Below are 21280 nucleotides of genomic sequence, written 5' to 3' on the forward strand. Positions count from 1 at the left end.
GATGAATTATAACAATGCTTAATTATTATTCTGTATCGTTATACGGAATACTAATAGATCTATTAGTATTCTGTATCAAGGACGTACTGAAATGTCAAGGTTAAATGAAAACATTCGTAGCAATAGATTCTTACACAATTTTTAATATTCATAGCTTGGCAAACTAGCGATCTGTTACAATGCTTGGGAATACATGTATAAATTTCTTTCGTCTACTAGCTTAGCCTGTAATCATTTCACTTACAAATAAAGTTCACTGTACAATTATTGAATATTGCGTTGCTTGGCACATATATTAACACTAGAAGTAGATGGCATTTGAATATTAGCCAGAATATCATCTGGAATATCAGACTCATTAACAATTAGACTACGAGGTGGAGTTTTCTATGAGTCAATAGATAGTCGATGAGCGAATCGACTATTTGAATCATAGAAAACGAGAAGGAGTAGTCTAATTGTTTTAGCATAAACCTACTAGCTAATATTATTGTATTGAAAACAAAAAGTGAAGCTGAAAACTTTACTGTTCATTCATATTTACAAACTCGTCTCGAAGTATTAAAGCAAAGTTTAAACTTGCTCTATTTCTATAGCTTTTTGTCTCTATTATTAATGTCAAAACTCGTTTTCCAATATTTTTTACCTTATCAGTTTGGGAAGATTTTCGTGCTAGTCCCTCTTTGAATATATTTTGAAATCCCCTCTACTTTTAGAGGTGTAATCGTTGGGCAGAGAAAAAAAATCAGTTGATCACAGCAGGAAGGCCAGGCGTCTATGGTTTCTGGCCTCCCAATTCAGGACAGTGCTGTTTCCATACGTGACGTCACATAACAAAGGATTGCTTCGGGATTCTGGTTTTTGTCTATCTAAGTAAAACGCCATAGCAGTTGGGAAATGTTCACAAGAAAGTTACAGATTTAAACGGCTCATAAGTGCTAAATCCGCCTTCGATGTAGATATTTTATAGTCTTGTGTAATCGGCTTCGTATTTTCATACATCTATTTGTTGATATTTGACTTTATTTATCGCGGGACGTTTCGACGATCCGCCGCTTTTGTGGAAAATTTGGAAATTCGGGAATTCGAAAATTTTGTCTTTGATTTTGATTTAACAGATCAAAAACAGTTTTCCGTGTTTGATACTCTTTGATACACTCGAGAAGCTGGAAACCACTCCACTATGCGTCGTGGTTTCCTACGCTCCTCTCGTGTTCTCTCAACATCCCGCGTGTTTTGATCAGAGTATCATTCACAGAAAACTGTTTTTGATTTGTTTTATGAAATAACAAACGCGCGAAAAGATCGAAAAAACGCAATGTCTAAGTAAATTCAAACTGACCAATGAGCGCGCGCGATAGATTAAAAATGACGGTAGCGTGTTTTGATACTCTCATCAAACATGGTTTTCGACCAATCTTAGCGCGCGTAGTATCCCAATTATTTTATAAACTATTTTTTGATATGAAGATAGAGAATTTTTAATCCACGATAAGAAATTTGTTTTAAAGATAATTTTGCAGTTTTGTGACTTATGATTTGTCGTATTATTGTTCTAATCCTCTCGAATGAGTCCGCAATTAGAAGTCAAATCAATTCTGACTTCCTCCATCTTGAATCGACATTGAAAAGCGCTTTAAACTCTTTATAAATGATAAATACAGCACTTGTGGCTATTTGTATTTTCTTAATGTAAAATATGTTCATGTCATGGAAATATGTTTTAAGCATTTTTATTTTTATTATATTTATCTCTTTTTATTTCAAGAATTCTATTTTGATATTTATTTTGGGTAATTTCGAGGATCAAGTTTGTTCAACTTGAAATTTGCACGGCACTCACTAAAAGCGAATTTCTAAGTTTCAGCAAACCACATCCTTTCTCCGGCGTTTATTCGAAGAATAACTTCTAAAACATATTATACAATAACCACTAGAATTTGTGATGATTACTAAATCAAGACAAAATAGTCTAAAAAAATGATATTTTGACCCCTTTAGCTATACTTTGATTTAATTTAATTTAATCAAATTTCCAAATACATTACATTACAATGAAATTAATCTAATGATTTGCGGAAAGCCTAGAACAGAATAAAATGATTCCCTAGTATAGGCCACTGTACTAAATATAATAACTATGATAAAAACTATAATAGAAAAAATGATTATATATATACAAAATATAATAACTTATAATTATTATAATAATAAACAAGTTAATAATAACTAATACTAGGTACATATGTCAGTACAATATAACCTAAAGTTAAATTAACTAAGAAAATTTACATGAAATTTATTACGATAAAACGTCAATAAATTCTTACGAAAAACAGATAGAGAACATGACTCCCTAATATTAAGTGGAAGATCATTCCACAGACAACATATATGAATAAAAAATGAATTCTTGTAAGTTTCTGTCCGGGTAAGAGGGACAGTAAGCGTTAGATGGTCAAGTTTCGAAGAGGTCGATTACAAGAGCGAAATGATACATAAATTAAGATATTTACACTACACAAGTTCTTAAAACATTTAAAGAAAAACACTAAATCAGCTATTTCTCTACGATATTGCAGCGGTAATAAATCTAGCTTATGTAAACGCTCATGTTCAGAGAGATCTCGACCAAGAATTAGTCTGCTAGCCCTGTGCTGGATTTGCTCTAATTTAAAAATATTTCTCTGTGTATATGGAGAACATACTACGCTTGCATATTCAAGGCGTGATCTAACCCATGTTATGTAAAGCAATTTCTTAGTTTTTATATCTGAAATGTCCTTACATGTCCGATAAAGTAAGTTAAGCATTTTTTGCGCTTTAGAAGAGATATAGTCGATATGATCATTCCAGCTTAAGTCATATCTGACAAAGTCACCAAGGTCTTTCTCAACATCCACTCGCTCTAGCTTAATCCCTCCAAGAAAATAATAATCCCTGTCAATTACCGATTTAATACGAGCCACCCTCAGGACCCTATCAATCTATTCTTCTTCAAATTCGGCACAATTTCGAAAATCAGAGAGCTGGAACGCGACGTCACGAATGGAAAAAACATTGTTCCAGCGATTTACCTAGAGACGCCCCCTCCCTCCTTGCACATCAAGAAAAAGGTATGTGTTCTGTCGGCCGGTCGATGTCATTCTTTTTCGTTTTCGTTGGGAAAAAGTACTGAACTAATATGCAAATTAGAATATAAAGTTATCAAAGGAAAAATAAAGTCAAAATATGGAGAGTCAGCATTTTCTTAAAATTTTCTTTCTTTCCCTCTTTTCTTCTTTCTCAGTTCTCTTCCCTTCCTTAATTTCACTTCTTTATCTGTTGATTTTATTCGATAACTAACTTTACCTTTCCATAATTTGCCGTAAGCCGCCTTTGTTAACACGCCTGTGTAACTAAAATTTGATTGTTTGTTTTTCATTCTCACTTTCTTAGAAAAATAAAAAGCATTAGACCTTGGTCTTGATATTGTTATTATCAATTTAAAAGAAAGTAAAGCTACATACAGTTCTGTTCCATTCCATTTCTTTGTACAAATATACGGCAATCATATCCGCTCTTTTTGATGCAAAACCTGGAAGCAGTTGTTTAAGTGCCATTAAAGGTATCTAGCGAAACCAGCTTATTAAAACCAAACAGCTGATCAACCACCAATTCCGTTGTGTACACAGAGGAAAATATTAAACCAAGATTTTGTGACATAATTATATTACATGTTTAAAGTTGAACTCAAATTTAAGTTTTCGGAAACTGAATTTTGTAGAGAATACAAGCAAGTTTTACTTGTGAAGCCAAACATATTTTCTTTAAGTCCGTCAAAGAAAGTCGAGTACGTATCCTTTTATACCGAAGCGAACTATCAAAGAGGCTTTGATAACTAAATATTTATATTTCAATTTATTAAAATTGTTATTGATTTTGCTAGGTGTTAATAAAATTGCTGATCGTCGGCTCTGTTTTCCACTCAGTGCAATTGAAAATAACAAATCTGTTGCATTTGCGACAAGAATCTCGGTGTGAGCTGACGCGGTCTAAAAGCTTGACCTATTGCGAAGATAAATCTTAACGAGAGGTATGGTAAAAGTGTATTTTTTGCCAAGTTGTTCTAAGTCTGTTAACCATATTTTAGATTATTTTTCGTTAAGTTTCATTGTTCTTTCATTTCGTTTCTTTTTTTTTTTTTTTTTTTTTTTGGTGTGATGATGAATTTTAAATGACTCCAGTGATTTTTCCCTTTTAATCTGAAAACATGCAACCTCAACTCGCGAACCGAAATCATTCTTGAAATTCTCGTGCCATGGCTGCTGTTGCTGTTGCTAATGTTGTTGTTCGGTGTTGTTTCTGTGGTTGTTTCTGTGGAGTTTTCGTTATTGTTTTTGATGGTGATGTTCAGTTGCACTGTTGATTGCTTGTCTTCTCAAAATTGTTTTACTAGATAATGCAAACTGGATGCATGGTAGAACAGGCAAACTGTAAGATTTAAATATAGAGGGATAAGACGTTAACGATATATAAGCTTTAGTTGTTTCTTAGCTTGGATTTTACAATACTCTCGGCATATTCTAGTATGTTTATATAGCATGTAATAAATTATTCTTGCCTTAAAACTTTATTATTAGTTACCGCTACTGCTAGTTTTTACAAACAGAATATTTAATTCTTACTAATAACTAGTAGTACCAGTTTTTTGAAGAGGAATGTATGTCAAAATTATCAGCAAAAATAAACGGGTTTCTATGGCTCGATGACATCTTTACCAATGTATGCACTAAAAAGAAACGGGTTTCCATGGCTCGATGACATCTTTACCAATGTATGCACTAAAAAGAAACGGGTTTCCATGGCTCGATGACATCTTTACCAATGTATGCACTAAAAAGAAACGGGTTTCTATGGCTCGATGACATCTTTACCAATGTATGCACTAAAAAGAAACGGGTTTCCATGGTTCGATGACATCTTTACCAATGTATGCACTAAAAAGAAACGGGTTTCCATGGTTCGATGACATCTTTACCAATGTATGCACTAAAAAGAAACGGGTTTCCATGGCTCGATGACATCTTTACCAATGTATGCACTAAAAAGAAACGGTTTTCCATGGCTCGATGACATCTTTACCAATGTATGCACTAAGAAGAGACAACTGAATTTTTTTCAATTTAGAACTGTCAAAGGAGTAAAACAAAACCAACAACGATAGGGAAGTCAATTTTCTTTGTGAACTAGTTATAAAAAGTATGACAGCTTGAGTACCGACAATTTTGAATAAAACAGAAGCAATACAGTGTGACTTCTCATTCTGCACGACACCGTCATTTTCAGATTTCAAGCACGCAGTTCTATTATTAGCATAGCTGCGGTCCTAGCCAATAAATCTAGAACGCAACACACCAACACACCAACACACCAACACCAACACACCAACACACCAACACACCAACACACCAACACACCAACACACCAACACACCAACACACCAACACACCAACACACCAACACACCAACACACCAACACACCAACACACCAACACACCAACACACCAACACACCAACACACCAACACACCAACCAACACAACAAAATATCAAAAAAAGAAACAAAATGACTAAGTTCTTGAACGAAGGAAGAAAGAAAGAAAGGAAGGCATTTGGATTTGCGTGATGGATATACGACGTGGATCAAATGCTACTGTAGCCAATTATTTTGCATCACATAGTAATGATCCTGTTTCAGCACCACGAAACCTTTTCCATCGCCTTAAGTGACTTATGGCTGGTGTTGTTTTCATTACCTAGATCAGGGATCAGAATCAATGATACACGACCTCCAAAATCCTTCCCTCTCTCTCCTCCCCTACCCCCTCCTTCCCCTTTCCTCGGCCCCCAACGCCACCAGTCGATAAATAATGATAAGTCTCTGATTTTAATCTATATCTAGTATCTGCTAAAGAAAATGGCGGTCACTGTCTTCTGTATCGTGGTCATCATGACAGCACTTGGCTTGGACGTTGACGCAGTTTGTACCAGTAAGTTCTCTGTCCAATGCCACAGGTGTAACCTTAAGATGGCTGTCTACTATAGAAAAATCAAGCTACTGCGCATGCTTCTGCGCAACGACACAATCTCGTGTGCAAAAGTGAATAATCAGCAATTTATATACCACTATCAAAGTCCATTTTTCTCGTACTCTGATTGGGCGAGAGGGTGTGACGTGAACGTGAACAAGTTTTGATATTTCCCCGGCAACGGCTTTCAGCGGGCACCAATACGTTGTTGACCGGTAAAACCAATACCGGAAGTGAATTTCTCGGAAATGTAAGTTTTTCTAAGATTTTCGAATTCAAACAATCAAAAAATCAAAAAATTGCTTTTTTTCTTTGACACTTGATATATAACAAAACACTTATTGGCTTGAACTTTGGGAAAACAGTGTGTTTTGTGGTCCCTCGACTGCACTGTTTCCCTTGGCTTTGCTCGTCAGAGAAACATCGCCGTCTCGGGATCACAAAACACAATGTTTCCCTCGGTCCCAGTAAATAAATGTTAATTTAACTTGCGTTCAAAAACTTGTGATTCAAAAACGCTTTTATGCATTTTTTATATAGTAGGCAGCCACGCGTCATTCCCTAGAGAATAAGACAAGTTCTTAGAGTGAGTTGCTTCCATATTCATATGTCTTTTTATGCGCAAGCGTCAAACACAGAAATCATAATCTAAAGTCTGTAATCTAACATTACACAAAGACGAATTAGGGCTATTGAACAAGTTTATTATCGATCCACAAGAGTCGCGAATAGCCAATGTGCTCAAGCACGAATCTATAGCACAAAGCATGATGGGAAACCGAGTACTTACGGTTTTTCAGCTCCTCTAAAAATCTCTGTGACAATTTTTCCTTCGACTTTTTCTATATATGAAACTGTAAGTATTTCAACAGACGAAAATAACAGAGTATTTTTTTCCCCTGATAATTCTATTGATTTCCTTGTTCCAATTTTGTGTAGTACCTGGTTTCCCATCATGCTTTGTGTTAGAGATTCGTGTTCGTGCACATTGGTTATTAAGGGCACTAGCTCTTTTTGTTACTGAATTACCAAAAAAAAAAAAAAAAAAAAAAAAAATCAAGCAACTCATTCCCTTCTTGACAAGACTCTTTTTTAAAATAAATCTCTTCGATATTCTTTTATCAGATCGGATAATCCTGGAAAAATTTGATATCATTGACAAAGCAACTGGAAGAAGTATTTACTGGCTTCCACTAAAAGCAGAAAAAAACTTTAAGGTTGCCGTCGCAGTAAAGGTTACTCGTACCCTGAACTCTGCTTCCTACTCTGCAAGACTTCGCATAGAAGCCAATATAAAGCATACTTTTGGAACCACTAAGAAAGATTTTGGATGCCCAGCGGAATTAGGAACATGGTAGGAGTATATCGAACCCCGAAAGAAAGAGAAAGAATGAGAGTAAAACGATATGCAGGATGGATGGATGGTTGGATGGATTAATGGATGGTTGGATGGAGGGATGGATGGATGGATGGGTGGATGAATGGATGGATGGATGGATGGATGGATGGATGGAAAGAAAGAGAAAGAATGAGAGTAAAACGATATGCAGGATGGATGGATGGTTGGATGGATTAATGGATGGTTGGATGGATGGATGAATGGATGGATGGGTGGATGAATGGATGGATGGATGGATGGATGGATGGATGGATGGATGGATGGATGGATGGAAAGAAAGAGAAAGAATGAGAGTGGAATGATATGCAGGATGGATGAATGGTTGGATGGAGGGAGGGAGGGAGGGAGGGAGGGAGGGAGGGAGGGAGGGAGGGAGGGAGGGAGGGAGGGAGGGATGGAGGGATGGATGGATGGATGAAATTTATCTTTTATGTTTCTTTTTATAGTGAGTTCCGGAAAATGAGTTGTCAACAAATGCAGAGCTACCTTGGCATAACTCACCTTGGTTGTCCTTTGACCAGTTCCCTCTACAAAGCACAAATGAACATTGATCCAATTGGAGACCTGACGGTTCATATCCAACCTTCTTACCTGAAAACTTTTGTGGTAAATTCTTTATCATTCAATTATTTTGTCAATGTGTAGAATAATTTTCACGGGTATTGATAGAACATAAGTCATTCAGCCTGTCTGCACAGGAGGAATTCGGATAGTTTCCTTGCTTTCAATGTATTAGCCATTCTGGGGGCGAGTCAAACTCTCGGTCGAGTGCACATTTCACTGCATGTGAATTGTTTTACAGTCAAAACGGCTCAACCTTGCCGCCCTAGGTTCCATTAATGATTTCATTATTCGAATATTGAAATTTATTATTGTCTCTGAGAATACGAAGACTCAGGGTTCGAAATAATAACCGACTCAAAACTCGAATTCTGATTGGATTATTCCATAAGAGGAACACCATAATCCAATCAGAATTCGGGTTGTCTATACCATTTTAGTAAAAATACGAAGGTGATTATTGAAAATCTCGCGCGCTGATTGGTCGAGAAATTCACACTATCACACGATAATCACCTCCAGCGATATAATCCAAAATAGCGGCCAGCCGCTTTGTTGCTGTTACCAGAGAGGGATTAAAAATAATGAAAGAAAATGCTGTCCCAAAAAGGACTAAAGAGGATAACAAATTTGCACTAACTTTGTTCAAAAGTAAAAAAGGACTTCAAACAATCAAATAAGTTCAAACAAACTGTTTTGATTCGTCGGAGTTCGCCTGTGTTGTAATTGAAAGCCGCGTTTGTCACTTCAATTAAAATTTTTCCTAATTTAAATGTCTCTTATCTTCTTCCCCCCTTTTTTTTGAAAGAATCACCTGTGTTTTATACTAAAACAATTATTTGTCTCAGCCTCAGTGAATATCGGAGAATATTTAACTCGCGTCTTGGTAAATATTCCCCGATATTCACTTCGCCTTTTCGGCGAATAATTGTTAATTATTGCTTATTTAGAACCTGAATTTAAGAAAAAACTTGTAATAACATAAGATGCCGTAACTTGTGATAATATAAGATGCCGTGACAATTAGACAAATCAATTTTTTCAAGAAAAAGCCAGCCATGTTTGATTGCAAGAGCAACACAATTGTTTTACGTGATCGATTCCCCAGGGTAAAGAGATTGTATTGACCTGCCATAGCGAAGAGGGACGAGGTAAGCCCTGTATACCCGGACGATATTACCATCCTGTATTCCCCATCGCTAATCCGGCTTTTGGTGAAGCATGACCCCATGGAACGTCTAAGCAATGCGACCCTCGAGGAATTTTGTCGAAGAAGAAGAGTTCAAAAGACATACTTCGTTTTGAATAATGATTTATTTTTATTCTTCACTTGCAGAAAACTATTGACGTCACAGGGTATTTGGACGTGTGGGATGACACAACAGGAGAACACTTGGCTTGCACCAAGACTACACTTCATTTCTACAAAGACTATTAGGTTTTCTTGCTGAACAAAGGCTTTACTTGCCGTGAAACAAAGATGTAACTAACTTTAACCCCAAGTTACTCGATACCTAAGAAGTCATTAGACATAGTTGATAGTTTTAGTTTGAATTATGAATAAATAAGAACCAAGATGAAGTATATTTGTAATTATTTGAAAAAGGGTTTTGAAGGGATGTACAACAATAACAACAACAACAACAACGACAACGACGACGACAACGACGACGACAACAATAACAGTAATAATAACAACAAAATATGATAATTACAAAGAATAAAGGTACTGAATAGAGGCCGCAAGTGACTCGCTGTACAAGATGCCGCAAGAAGGTTTGCGGGTACGAGAATCCGTAAGGGGATCGGGTTTCCAGAGACCGCAAGTGGCTTGATGTACCTTAGGCCGCAAGTGGCTTGGTGTACCAGAGGCCGCAAGTGGCTTAGTGTACCAGAGGCCGCCGGGGATTTGGGGTACGAGAATCCGTAAGGGGATCGGCTTTCCAGAGACCGCGAGGGGCCGTTTGTGGTACAAGAATCCGTAAGGGGATCGGGTTTACAGAGACCGCAAGTGACTTGGTGTACCAGAGGCCGCAAGTGGCTTGGTGTACCAGAGGCCGCAAGTGGTTTAGTGTACCAGAGGCCGCCGGGGGTTTGGGGTACGAAAATCCGTAAGGGGATCGGCTTTCCAGAGACCGCGAGGGGCCGTTTGTGGTACAAGTGGCCGAAAATGGTTTGGTTAAACACATTTTCTTTCGCCGTAGAAACCTGGACTCGAATGTTTAGTGCTTGATCACTGACCGGAATATCGAAAGTTAACTATTTTCACCCCTAAAGCAGCCATGAAACGAGTACGCGTGGAATGCTATCATTGGTGAGAAGCATTATGAATGCCCCGGGTCGGCAGTTGCCTATTTAAGCGAGAAAATCCAAGGTTTCGACCTCTTTTGCTCAGGTTCGCTGTACCAGTCAGTGCTAGACGCATTTTTGACCCCACCCACCTCCCCTTCGGCGACGTTTCTCCATTATAACAGTTCAGTCCGGTAGCTTAATCACAACCTCGGCAAAACTCGTGTTCCCAAAACTTAACCGCATGTATGAGGTGAATGGCTGCTTTGGCGGTGAAAATGATATACTATTCGACTCGCTTTTCCTCTTAGCAATTCTAAAGTCTTGTTTGCACTTACAACGCGGATAAAATTGCAAGTAAAAACCACTTGAAGTAAGCGTAATCATAATTAAGGTAAAAGAAAACCTTTGGCGTCGGCCTTGTTTGAAAAAGGTATTTTGTCACTAGATAAATTACACACAAGAGGCTCATATCTCATGGTCATCGACAGCCACAGCAAATACACAACCTGGTAATTTGCATAACTACAGTAATCTCTCTAGAATGTTTCGAAATCTCTACATCTTCCAGAATCAAGGGTCGTTGCGAAGACGATGTGAGGTTGATCAGGGTGTAATAAAAACACTTGGCATTGCTGTCGACAGTATTCTCACTCATTTTCACCCAACTTTGATTAATTTTGGATGAGGGAAGAAATCAGCTAGACTTTCTCAGTCCTGCTTTTCAGTTAATCAATAGCCACACTTACCATGGACAGTTCGAGCTGATTTTCGACTAAAATGTTGATCAAGGATAGAAGTTTGCAGAAACGTGCATTTCATGTGAATCTATATGCACGAAATTGTACGATTTGTCTTTGAAGTAGCTCTTAATGGGCTCTTAATGAAATCAAGGTGTTTCCATGACATTCCATAGAAAACAGGGGCACACACACGATAGAAAACCTTGCCTTTCGCGTTGTACGGTTCAGAAAATTGATCTGAAAAACGCAAAATGGTAATCTTTTTCCCCAACGATTCAACAATTCATATTACATTTTGAACATTTTCGTCTGTCCTAAGTTATTTCATGTGCTTACTAACCTACGTTTCCGACTTCCTACTTATTAAGAATTTTCTTATTATAGGAAATTAACGATCCACGAAATTATTTCAAATTTTCAATTAACGCGTTCATTTTTTGATATTAATTACCAGATTGGTCATTAAAAAGTTTCACGATATGAATTGCGTCTTTTCTATGCGTAATGTACGCCCTCTTAATGTAATGACGTCATTGTATAGCTCTAAATATCGGAGATCACTCATCTTGAGTTCTTTCGTTTTTTTAAACGTACTTTATAATACTTAATTCAACAGAAAGAATACGAAAAATGTGGAATAGAGTGTACGTCAACAACGTGACATTAAGGATACAAGTCCACACTCGTTGGCCATTAACAATATTGCATGTTTTTCAGTTTCACTTGAAGTTGAGATGTGAATCATTATTGCATTATTTTCTAGAGTTCTCTTAAAAATGGAACGATTTTGAAATACCTTTAAGTGAAACATGGCTTATTTTTGACAGCTTTCCATGGTGTTGTTCGCGCGTTTTTACCGCAATGAACTTCTATGCATTTGATCTGACAGCTAAACGAAGTCGGTGACCCCCATTTTGTATTTGCTTACTATACTTCTAGTATGTCATACTTTCATCATGCAGAATTTAAGACAAAATGTGAAGATTGATCGAGCTAGATCAGTCCTTGGCAAGTTTATCTTTGCATTAGCTATATATTATATTGCTTAAAATATAGTGGGCATATATTCGTTTGTTCCAGGGCGGGACATGCAAAATCGAAAAGATATTCCAGAAAAACCGATTTTCAGGACGCCGGTTTGTTTATTGTTACTATAGCAACTGGGACTGACACGAAATGCACGCTATTGTAAAATTTCTACTTTTGACAACATTTGACCTGAAAATCAAATCAAGTTAAGATTGGCTATTTGATCAAATGAAAATCAGAGGCTTGGCCTAGAAAAAATATATTAGTATGAAGCACCTTAAAAAGAAAGAAACAAACAAACAAAGGATATCCAACACGTGCACCACGACCACGATGGAATATAATGGAATAAAAGATAACAAGTAAATAAAAGATAATCACTAAATGACAAATTTGTGGAATCTCGATGTCTCAGATGATGTTTTTAAAATGAAGCTGTTATAGGAATACTAGACACTCAGCAGGATATCATTTTTTGTAGTGATATGCAAGATGGATCATAATGACTAAAGCTGCCATTGGCTCATGCTAATTAAATGGGACAACGAAGTGTAATATACAAATATAAAAAAGGTTGTTCTGCGAAAATAGGCGATAGGCGATAGGTCATACCAAAGAGGAAAATGAATTATGGGCAAACATTTTGCCAATCCAAAATAATCGACATGTTTGAAATAGTTTTCGTCGACTACAAACAATATTGAATATCTTAAAAATAACATTCATTCTAGCTATTCTGGTACCTTAAAATGACACATTTTCCTATTCGCCGAGTGCATATACATTATACAGATCGGCCGTGAATATCGCATATTGCTTGTTAAGTGTCTAATGCTATAAGTCCATGTTCTACTAAAATTCGTGACAAATATTAGAATGATTTTGAACGAGAAAATCCATGTTAAAGTTAAATGCAATTGATTTATAGGCTTTTCCACGACGAGTTATTATTTGCTCATTAGATAATCATATTTTGATAATGACTTTGAACTCAATAATTAGTCCCACTTTTCCTTGCCGACTTGACATCCATTTTTTAATCCTTTCTATGAACAGTTCTCCTAGGTGATCGCGACATTAGATTCCTCATAAATTGCTCATAGTTTGATAACTGCGGTCTTACTATGACATTGTTGCTACGAGCCGTGACAAATTTGAATGGAATTCCAAATTTGGCTGGAATGCTTATTAATTACTAGTCAAATGTATATAAAAAGAAGACCGTATTCTGAGAGATACTAATCGAAATACAGACGACTCCAGGACAATATCGGACAAGCTGGTAACAAGTAAGTTTTGTTCTTTAATATTTACTAGTTCGGCATTCATTTGATATATATTTGAAATGTATCGATCCAGTGATGTTCGGTTAGCCGACTACATGAAATAGCTTGCTTCTACGTATCTTTTTTATTTTTATTTTATTCAGTTTTCTTTTTAAAAAGATTTAAAAAAGTACTGTAATGTTTTTGATTTTTAACACCCAGAGAAGTCACACTGTAAAAACCATCGTAGCACGGAAAGTCGCCGATGTTTACCCTCGACTCTTTTTTTTCCCCTGCGTGCGTGGGCTAAATGAATTGGCTTAAGGTGACTGCCTACTTTTGGAAATTGATTTAAACTTCCGAATTGAAATTTAATGCTGACTCCAAATCTGGAAAGAAAAACTTAATAGGGTGTCCCGAGCTTGTTTTCGAGATAATCAGCATTTAATGGAAGCCTACGCACGAGATTTTAGAGTAAAAATTGCGCCACCGGAAGTGATCGATTAGAAAAAAATAAGATTCATAAGATAATAGTTATTTGCAGACTATATGATTGCACGAATGGAGGCTAGACAATCATTCTACAATAATACATGGATATTTTCGACAAAAAGACAAAGAGATACATCGATTTGTCATATATTTTGTAATGTTGGTGCTCTTAAGAAATCTCATAAAGTCGAATTAAAATCCCTACGAAAATCTATTTTTTCATGCCTGATACTGATTTAAACTTTTCCTAAAATGTTAATATAACCTAGATTTTTAGGAGTTCTTTCGAATGAGCTATTAAAAAATAGAGAGTCCCGTGCAAAATTTGAGGGTTTTGCCCTGTTGAAGCTCAAAATGCGTATGGTTTTTCTTGTAGATTTTTCAGCGGTTTTTGAGCGCGCGCACATCGTGGGCTTAAATCGAACGTTCAAAAGTAGGCAGCCACCTTAATGATGCCGGAGGTTTTCAAAGGGGAAAACGCCAATATAGTGGGGTTAGAAAAGTAAAATTGCAATATGCATCTTATTAGGTATTTGTATAAATGTATAAAAGTATAATACAACGTTTCTGCAATCGAGTGTATATATATATACACACACACACACATATATATATATATATATACACTTGATTGCAGAAAGGTTGTAGTATACATTTATACAAATATCTAATTTATTCAGTATATTTAATGATATGCAAAACAGAAAACTCGCTTTTTTTATTATTTTGTTTCATTCAATGAATGTAAAAATATTTTATTCTCGTGTTTTATATCCTACAGATTATAAATCAATTGGTTTTGAGGGTTAAAAAAGTAAAATTGCAATATGCATCTCATTAGGTATTTGTATAAATGTATAAATGTATACTACAACCTTTCTGCAATCGAGTGTATATATATATATATATATGTGTGTGTGTATCGTCTAGCAAGCCTGAAAGCCGGCACCAAATTATCCTGTGCTAAGAATGACCGACCGTTCTTTAATCAAAATTATTGTTTAGGTTTTGGTAAGGAAGATGGCATTCATCGTATTCTGTATTGTGGTCACTATGGCAACATTCGGCTTGGACGTTGACGCAGTTTGCACCAGTAAGTCATCAATTTTCAGCAAGCAACTAGCTTTCAGAGGTCAATTATTATAAAGTGATGTATAGAGCTTTAGACAGGTAAAAACGTGTAGTGAATGATACAAGCTTGTGTTCATAGCAGGAAATGTGTTTGTGGTATTCATAGTTTTTGTGACGAGCTAAATATTCGCCATCATAGCTAATCTATGCTAATCATTTGTCTGTATTTACAGTCAAACCAGCTCATTCGTTCCTGTAATATAAAGGTTCAAAGATTCATTTGATTATTGGAAGTCTGATTTCCATCTTGCTTTGACGCTTGCATTAATGAAACGAACGTTGCAAATTTATTTTGCAAGTTTATTAATAATTCATGAGGAACCCAGCCAATCAATGGGCTATTTTTGGGTCACATGATGTTACTTGAAACCTGGTAAAGTCATGTGAAAGGACTGAATTCAGTCTGTAGTAGCTGGAACAAAATCAATTGAGTCCTAGTCCCAGTAGTAACTGGAACAAAATTAATTCAGTCGTAGGACTGAATTAATATTGTTCCAGTTACTCCAAGTCGAATAATAATGAGCATGAGAAGTCATTTCAAAGCCTCCAATATCGGACTGGACGGGATTTCAAGTCCGCGCAAAACTAATTGCTTGGACTTGAAATCCCGTCCAGTCCTCAATTTCAGCATTGATATAGTATTTAGTCCTTCACAGATCCGTGCAAAGCTAAAATCATTTCAACAACTGTAGCTACCATTTTAAAGTTATTTGTGTGTGTTGCTTTGTTCAAAAAGTCAAAAGGCAAAGCTAAAAACATTTCAACAATTGTAGCGCTAGCTACCATTTTAAAGTTATTTGTTTGGTGTGTTGCTTTGTTCAAAAAGTCCTTTCACAAATGAACATTTCGATGTTTTGAGGTAAAGGCCGGGACTGGAATTTATACAACGTTCGATTCATTAATGCACGCTTCAAAGCAGGATAGAAATCAAACTTCCAATAATCAACTGAATATTTGAACCTTGTTATAGGAACTGGTTTGACTGTAATACATTTTTTCAATCTTTTTGTTTTAGATAAAGTAACAATAAGCCACTTTGCTCTGCTTGACCAAGCCACTGGAAATGTCCTTCAATCGCTTCCGATAAAAGGAGAAAAAAATCTTAAAGTTCAATTGAGTATAAATGCTAATGAGGTCCTGAACTCTGCTTCATACACGGCAAAGGTTCGCACGAAAACCGAAATACACCACACATTTGGGACAGATACGGAAGACACTGGTTGTCCATCTGAATTAACAACATGGTAAGAGAAATTGTGTCAATCCCTTCTGACGGACAGCAAAAACGAGAGAAAAACAATGATAGGATGGTTCATTCATTCGTTCGTTTGTTTGTTTGTTTGTTCGTTCGTTCGTTTGTTGGTTGGTGGGTGGGTTGGTGGGTTGGTGTGTTGGTGTGTTGGTGTGTTGGTGTGTTGGTGTGTTGGTGTGTTGGTGTGTTGGTGTGTTGGTGTGTTGGTGTGTTGGTGTGTTGGTGTGTTGGTGGTTGGTGTGTTGGTGGGTTGGTGTGTTTGGTGGGTGGGTTGTGGTGTTGGTGGGTTGGTGGGTTGGTGGGTTGGTGGGTTGGTGGGTTGGTGTGTTGGTGGGTTGGTGGTTGGTGGGTTGGTGTGTTGGATGGGTTGGTGTGTTGGTGGGTTGGTGTGTTGGTGGGTTGGTGGTTGGTGGGTTGGTGGGTTGGTGGGTTGGTGGGTTGGTGGGTTGGTGGGATTGGTGGGTTGGTGGGTTGGTGGGTTTGGTGGGTTGGTGGGTTGGTGGGTTGGTGGTTGGGGGTTGGTGGGTTGGTGGGTTTGGTGGGTTGGTGGGTTGGTGGGTTGGTGGGTGGTGGGTTGGTGGGTTGGTGGGTTGGTGGGTTGGTGGGTTGGTGGGTTGGTGGGTTGCGTGGGTTGGTGGTTGGTGGGTTGGTGGGTGGTGGGTTGGTGGGTTGGGTGGGTGGGTGGTGGGTTGGTGGGTTGGTGGGTTGGTGGGTTGGTGGGTTGGTGGGTTGGTGGGTTGGTGGGTTGGTGGGTTGGTGGGTTGGTGGGTTGGTGGGTTGGTGGGTTGTGGGTTGGTGGGTTGGTGGGTTGGTGGGTTGGTGGGTTGGTGGGTTGGTGGGTTGGTGGGTTGGTGGGTTGGTGGGTTGGTGGGTGGTGGGTTGGTGGGTTGGTGGGTTGGTGGGTTGGTGGGTTGGTGGGTTGGTGGGTTGGTGGGTTGGTGGGTTGGTTGGTTCGTTCGTTCAATGTTTTTTCAATGATTCAATCTATTCGTTAATTAATAATTTTTGTTTGTTTATATATTCAAAATAGTGAGCTAACAGGACAAAGTTGCAATCAGATGCTAAGTTACCTTGATGTCTCTCAACTTACTTGTCCTTTGTCTGGCTCCTTTACAACAGAAATCCCCCTTCCAACCGTTGGTGATCTCACAGGAAGCATCAGTAGCTTTCTTCTTCTTTTTCTGGTAAATATACTTTTTTCAAGTTCCAAATTACCGCTGTTTTCCTTGATTAGCCTCGTATCAGAGGGAAAGCCCAGTTCACACGAGCAACGCAAGCGAAAATGCAAACGAAAATGCAAACGCAAGGAAAGGAAACTTTCATTTTCTTGTGCTTGAGTTTGCGTTTTTAACGTTTTTAACGTTTTTAACGTTTTTAACGTTTTTAACGTTTTTAACGTTTTTAACGTTTTTAACGTTTTTAACGTTTTTAACGTTTTTAACGTTTTTAACGTTTTTAACGTTTTTAACGTTTTTAACGTTTTTAACGTTTTTAAAAGTGATCTTGATTTCAAATGAAGTCTTGCATTTCCGTTTCACATGTGAACATTGCTTATGTTTGGCTTCAGAGCGTATGTCTGTAAGAATCAAACAAAATCTGAAATCTGCGACAAGGCTCAAATTTTCGAATTTGCTCGATTTGGATTTAAGTATTGTATGATGCAGAATGCAACGCCGTGTGTTAGTTTTGAAAAACACTTCTTCTTTTCGAGAACAGGGAAAAGAAAATTTGAGTTCCAGGGGCGATTAGACTGATTCCATAAGTCGGTGTTTCCGCTCTTTTGTCGATTCTGGATATCGCTAACACACCGGCCAATCACATTACTTGGTTCATTTTGATCGGCGTCGCTACTATACGGCGACCTCTAATCACGTCGCTCGTTATACATTTCGAAACATTTTAGCCAATCACAGAAGGCGTCCTATTGAGAAAAATCACTTCCTGTTCAAGATTTTGGTCAGGTTTGTTTTGCCGCCATTTTGATTGTCTCATGAAATCAGACAGAACCTCATCGAAAACAAAAAAGGATTTTTAAAAAACTAACCGCACATCGTTTAATTCTTCATCAGACGCTACTTAAATCCAAAAGTAGGCCAAACTTGAAAATTCGAGTTGGGCTTTCCGCCGTTTGTTTGATTCTTACAGACAAACGCTCTTAAACATTCACAAATACTAAAGTAACGTATACTAAAGAATGTGCAACTGACTTCAAAAATACAAACACTTTGAAATTCCACGGACCTTCACTGGAACACGTGGATATTTTCCACAAAAGCAAGGCTAACTCTGAGCAACCAGAGAACTCGAAACTAGTGTGTGATCCTTGGATCAGGAGTACACACCATAACATCATCCATGAAACAAAATCAAAGATGTAATGTCTGAAGCAGCTATTTTGTACTGGTGGGTATTACTGAGCATTAGAAACCAAAGAACATTAGAAACAAAAGCAACTCAGTACCTCTACGCGTCAGTAGAGAGAAAAAGAGAGAGAATATTTAAGAGAAAAATATCAAATGCCCTTGCTGGAATTGAACCCACGTCTTCGGTATTCTAGTCCGCTGTGTTAACCACTACACTAATAGGACCAACCACGCTGATAACGCAGCCGGAATATGCAATGTAGGGTACTCGTGAGGATCCCAGAGCGATATCTTTTCTTATCTCTTCTTTTTTTATTACTACTATACTATGTCTATTCTTTGCGTACATATTTACGATGTTCAACTTACCTATAGAGAAAAGATAACGCTCGGGGATCCTCACGAGTTCCCCTACATTGCATATTCCGGCTGCGTTATCAGCGTGTTTGGTCCTTGTAGTGTAGTGGTTAACACATCGAACTGGGATACCGAAGACGTGGGTTCGATTCCCGTCAAGGGCATTTGATATTTTTCTCTTTTTCTCTCCTTTTCTCTGCATTTAAAGTTGTTGTTGTTGTTGTTACTTACAGAAAAGTGCTGATCTCACAGTGTATTTGGACCTATGGGATGATACGACAGGAGAACACTTGGCCTGTATCGAGGAAAAAAACATTTCTACAAAGACTTCTAAGTTTTCTTGCCAAACATATTCACTGTAATACATATGGATAACGATATGTTATGTATGGATAACATTATATTAATCACGAATCGTTGTAACGTGGCTGACCTCGGGTTAGGGTTAGGGTCTGATCTCGAGCCTTTGGGGGAGGGGGAAGGTACGAAATATTTCGCCTAAATTTGTTAAATAAAAAACCTTTTTTTCTTAAAAGAATTTTCTCGCTGATCTCGGGATTACAGCGTTGTCGATATTTGAGTTTGACATGTGTACAAATAAAGCTACAGAATTAAATAATAATGGAAAAATATATCGACTGCACCTCGTGTTCTAAGCTCGCTTTTTTCTACAGCTCCCAGCATGTTTATAGTACAGTACAGGCGAACGTTTTATATCCCTTCAAATAAAACAATAAATTTGAATTTTAACAGTGTCATTCCCACAGAGCTGATCACTGGCTTTTCATCTACTGAATTCCAATAAGCCAGTTCATTGTTTTAGAATCGTTTTCAGTGTGCATTTGATTTTATCCTGAATTTCTCACCTTCTTTTGTCTAACCCTTCCTTTGTTTTACACTAAAGAAGGTGAGAAATTCGGGATAAAATTGCATGCGCACTGAAAACGATTCTTAAACTATGAACTAGCTTAATCGAATTTAGACATACACTTAATCTTATATTCTCCATCTAAAAACGATAATCATGATCAACTTTTCGCTCAATTCACATGCACTCAACGGACCACCTCAACGAGTGCGGGTCGCCCAGAGGGGCAAAACCAAAACAAAGATGACGACCCCAAGTTCTTAGAGAAATCTGTGCTTAGTTGTGGAAATGACCATTGTTTAATTAAGAAGAGATAACTAGATAAAAATTAGTGTGAGCTGCGTCGGTGTTTCTAATGAAACAGTAATGATGAAAAGGTAAATTATACACCGTTAAAATATGAAAAAAACTGACGTTTCGGACGCTAGTCCTTCGTCGGAGTAAAAGAGAAAGAGGTGGTAGAAAGGACTGTTTTTAAAAATTAAATAATGTACAACTGACTTCAAAAAATACAAACACTTTGAAATTCCACGGACCTTCACTTGAACACGTGGATATTTTCCACAACCAGAGAACTCGAAACTGGTGTATTTGATTCCTGGGCTACCCATAATGCCTTGCGAGTCCATTGAGTATCGATATGCGAAGAAATATAGCGTAAAGAAGGAAGGTTTTAGTGAAGTTTTGGGGTTTTCATTGCGTAGTCAGAGAGTCGAAGCTGAATTGAAGTGCTTTATAAAGGATAGCTTAAGTTTTGGAAAGAAAGGAATCTTTTGATTACTGGAGTTATATTTGCAGAAAATGTGGACAAAAGACTAAACTTACGGAAAGACATGCATACGAAGGGATTTACTCGGTTGCACAAAATCAATAAATACTCTTCGAAGGACACAGGTTTGTGCTGAATTTTGCAAATGGCGGTCATATTTTGTCTTAAAAATTACGCCAACATTTTAAAATAGTGTACTTAAATCGAACTAAAGAATTGCATTCATTTCTATGAAACAACAGTTATATGACAATTCTATATCGTTCTTTACATGCATGTGAGAAGTTTAAGATCTAGAGAACCGAGAAATATCGACAATACCTGTAAGAACATATACATTTTCTGTGACCCGGCCAACTGCGCAGGCCATGACTTTAGTATCTATATATTTTTTGTCCACTGAACAGTTCTAGCTAGGTTTTCTTTTATTTCAAACATATTAATTTATCAGTGCTACTTTGATCAGTATTCAAACTTCATACTTCAAAATGCAAAATATTTTGAAAAGATCTAGAGCGATACCACAATCCAATGACACTTGCGATAGGGATGGATCAGCTGTCTTTGCTTTGTGGTGAGAAATATTACAAACACTAATCATGCATTTCTGCGCATGATCAAACCATTTGAAGAAAGAGAGAGAGAGAGAGAGAGAGAGAGAGAGAGAGAGAGAGAGAGAGCTTTATCGCACA

General features: G+C 37.4%; 2 protein-coding genes and 1 non-coding gene across 3 annotated transcripts; all 3 read left to right on the forward strand.

The window, feature by feature from the left end:
• Window positions 1–3928: 3928 nt before the first annotated feature.
• LOC116307924 (uncharacterized) lies at window positions 3929–9611 on the forward strand. Its single transcript, XM_031718250.1, has 5 exons — window positions 3929–4075; window positions 5944–6031; window positions 7196–7424; window positions 7916–8075; window positions 9367–9611. The coding sequence occupies exons 2-5, from the start codon at window positions 5959–5961 to the stop codon at window positions 9466–9468; spliced, it is 564 nt and encodes a 187-aa protein (XP_031574110.1). The 5' UTR covers window positions 3929–4075; window positions 5944–5958; the 3' UTR covers window positions 9469–9611.
• Window positions 9612–13307: 3696 nt separating this feature from the next.
• On the forward strand, window positions 13308–19583 carry LOC116307942 (uncharacterized). Its single transcript, XM_089037326.1, has 5 exons — window positions 13308–13380; window positions 14854–14941; window positions 15995–16223; window positions 17262–17415; window positions 19185–19583. Exons 2-5 carry the CDS (start codon window positions 14869–14871, stop codon window positions 19311–19313), a joined length of 585 nt encoding a protein of 194 aa, XP_088893452.1. The 5' UTR covers window positions 13308–13380; window positions 14854–14868; the 3' UTR covers window positions 19314–19583.
• On the forward strand, window positions 19044–19115 carry Trnap-ggg (transfer RNA proline (anticodon GGG)). The gene has a single exon. It is a non-coding gene; the product is annotated as a tRNA-Pro (tRNA).
• Window positions 19584–21280: the final 1697 nt, after the last annotated feature.

Source organism: Actinia tenebrosa, unplaced genomic scaffold, assembly GCF_029948245.1.
Source record: "Actinia tenebrosa isolate PJP-AT-01 unplaced genomic scaffold, QUT_ActTen_1.0 PGA_scaffold5__44_contigs__length_20552954, whole genome shotgun sequence".
Taxonomy (NCBI): domain Eukaryota; kingdom Metazoa; phylum Cnidaria; class Anthozoa; order Actiniaria; family Actiniidae; genus Actinia; species Actinia tenebrosa.

Excerpts from the sequence above, each read along its gene's own strand:
- LOC116307924 (XM_031718250.1), top strand. The coding sequence starts at position 5,959 with ATGGCGGTCACTGTCTTCTGTATCGTGGTCATCATGACAGCACTTGGC. Across the intron at positions 7,425-7,915 it reads CCAGCGGAATTAGGAACATG|TGAGTTCCGGAAAATGAGTT; the intron begins GTAGGAGTATAT and ends TTCTTTTTATAG. Across the intron at positions 8,076-9,366 it reads CTTACCTGAAAACTTTTGTG|AAAACTATTGACGTCACAGG; the intron begins GTAAATTCTTTA and ends CTTCACTTGCAG.
- LOC116307942 (XM_089037326.1), top strand. The coding sequence starts at position 14,869 with ATGGCATTCATCGTATTCTGTATTGTGGTCACTATGGCAACATTCGGC. Across the intron at positions 16,224-17,261 it reads CCATCTGAATTAACAACATG|TGAGCTAACAGGACAAAGTT; the intron begins GTAAGAGAAATT and ends TATTCAAAATAG. Across the intron at positions 17,416-19,184 it reads GCTTTCTTCTTCTTTTTCTG|AAAAGTGCTGATCTCACAGT; the intron begins GTAAATATACTT and ends TGTTACTTACAG.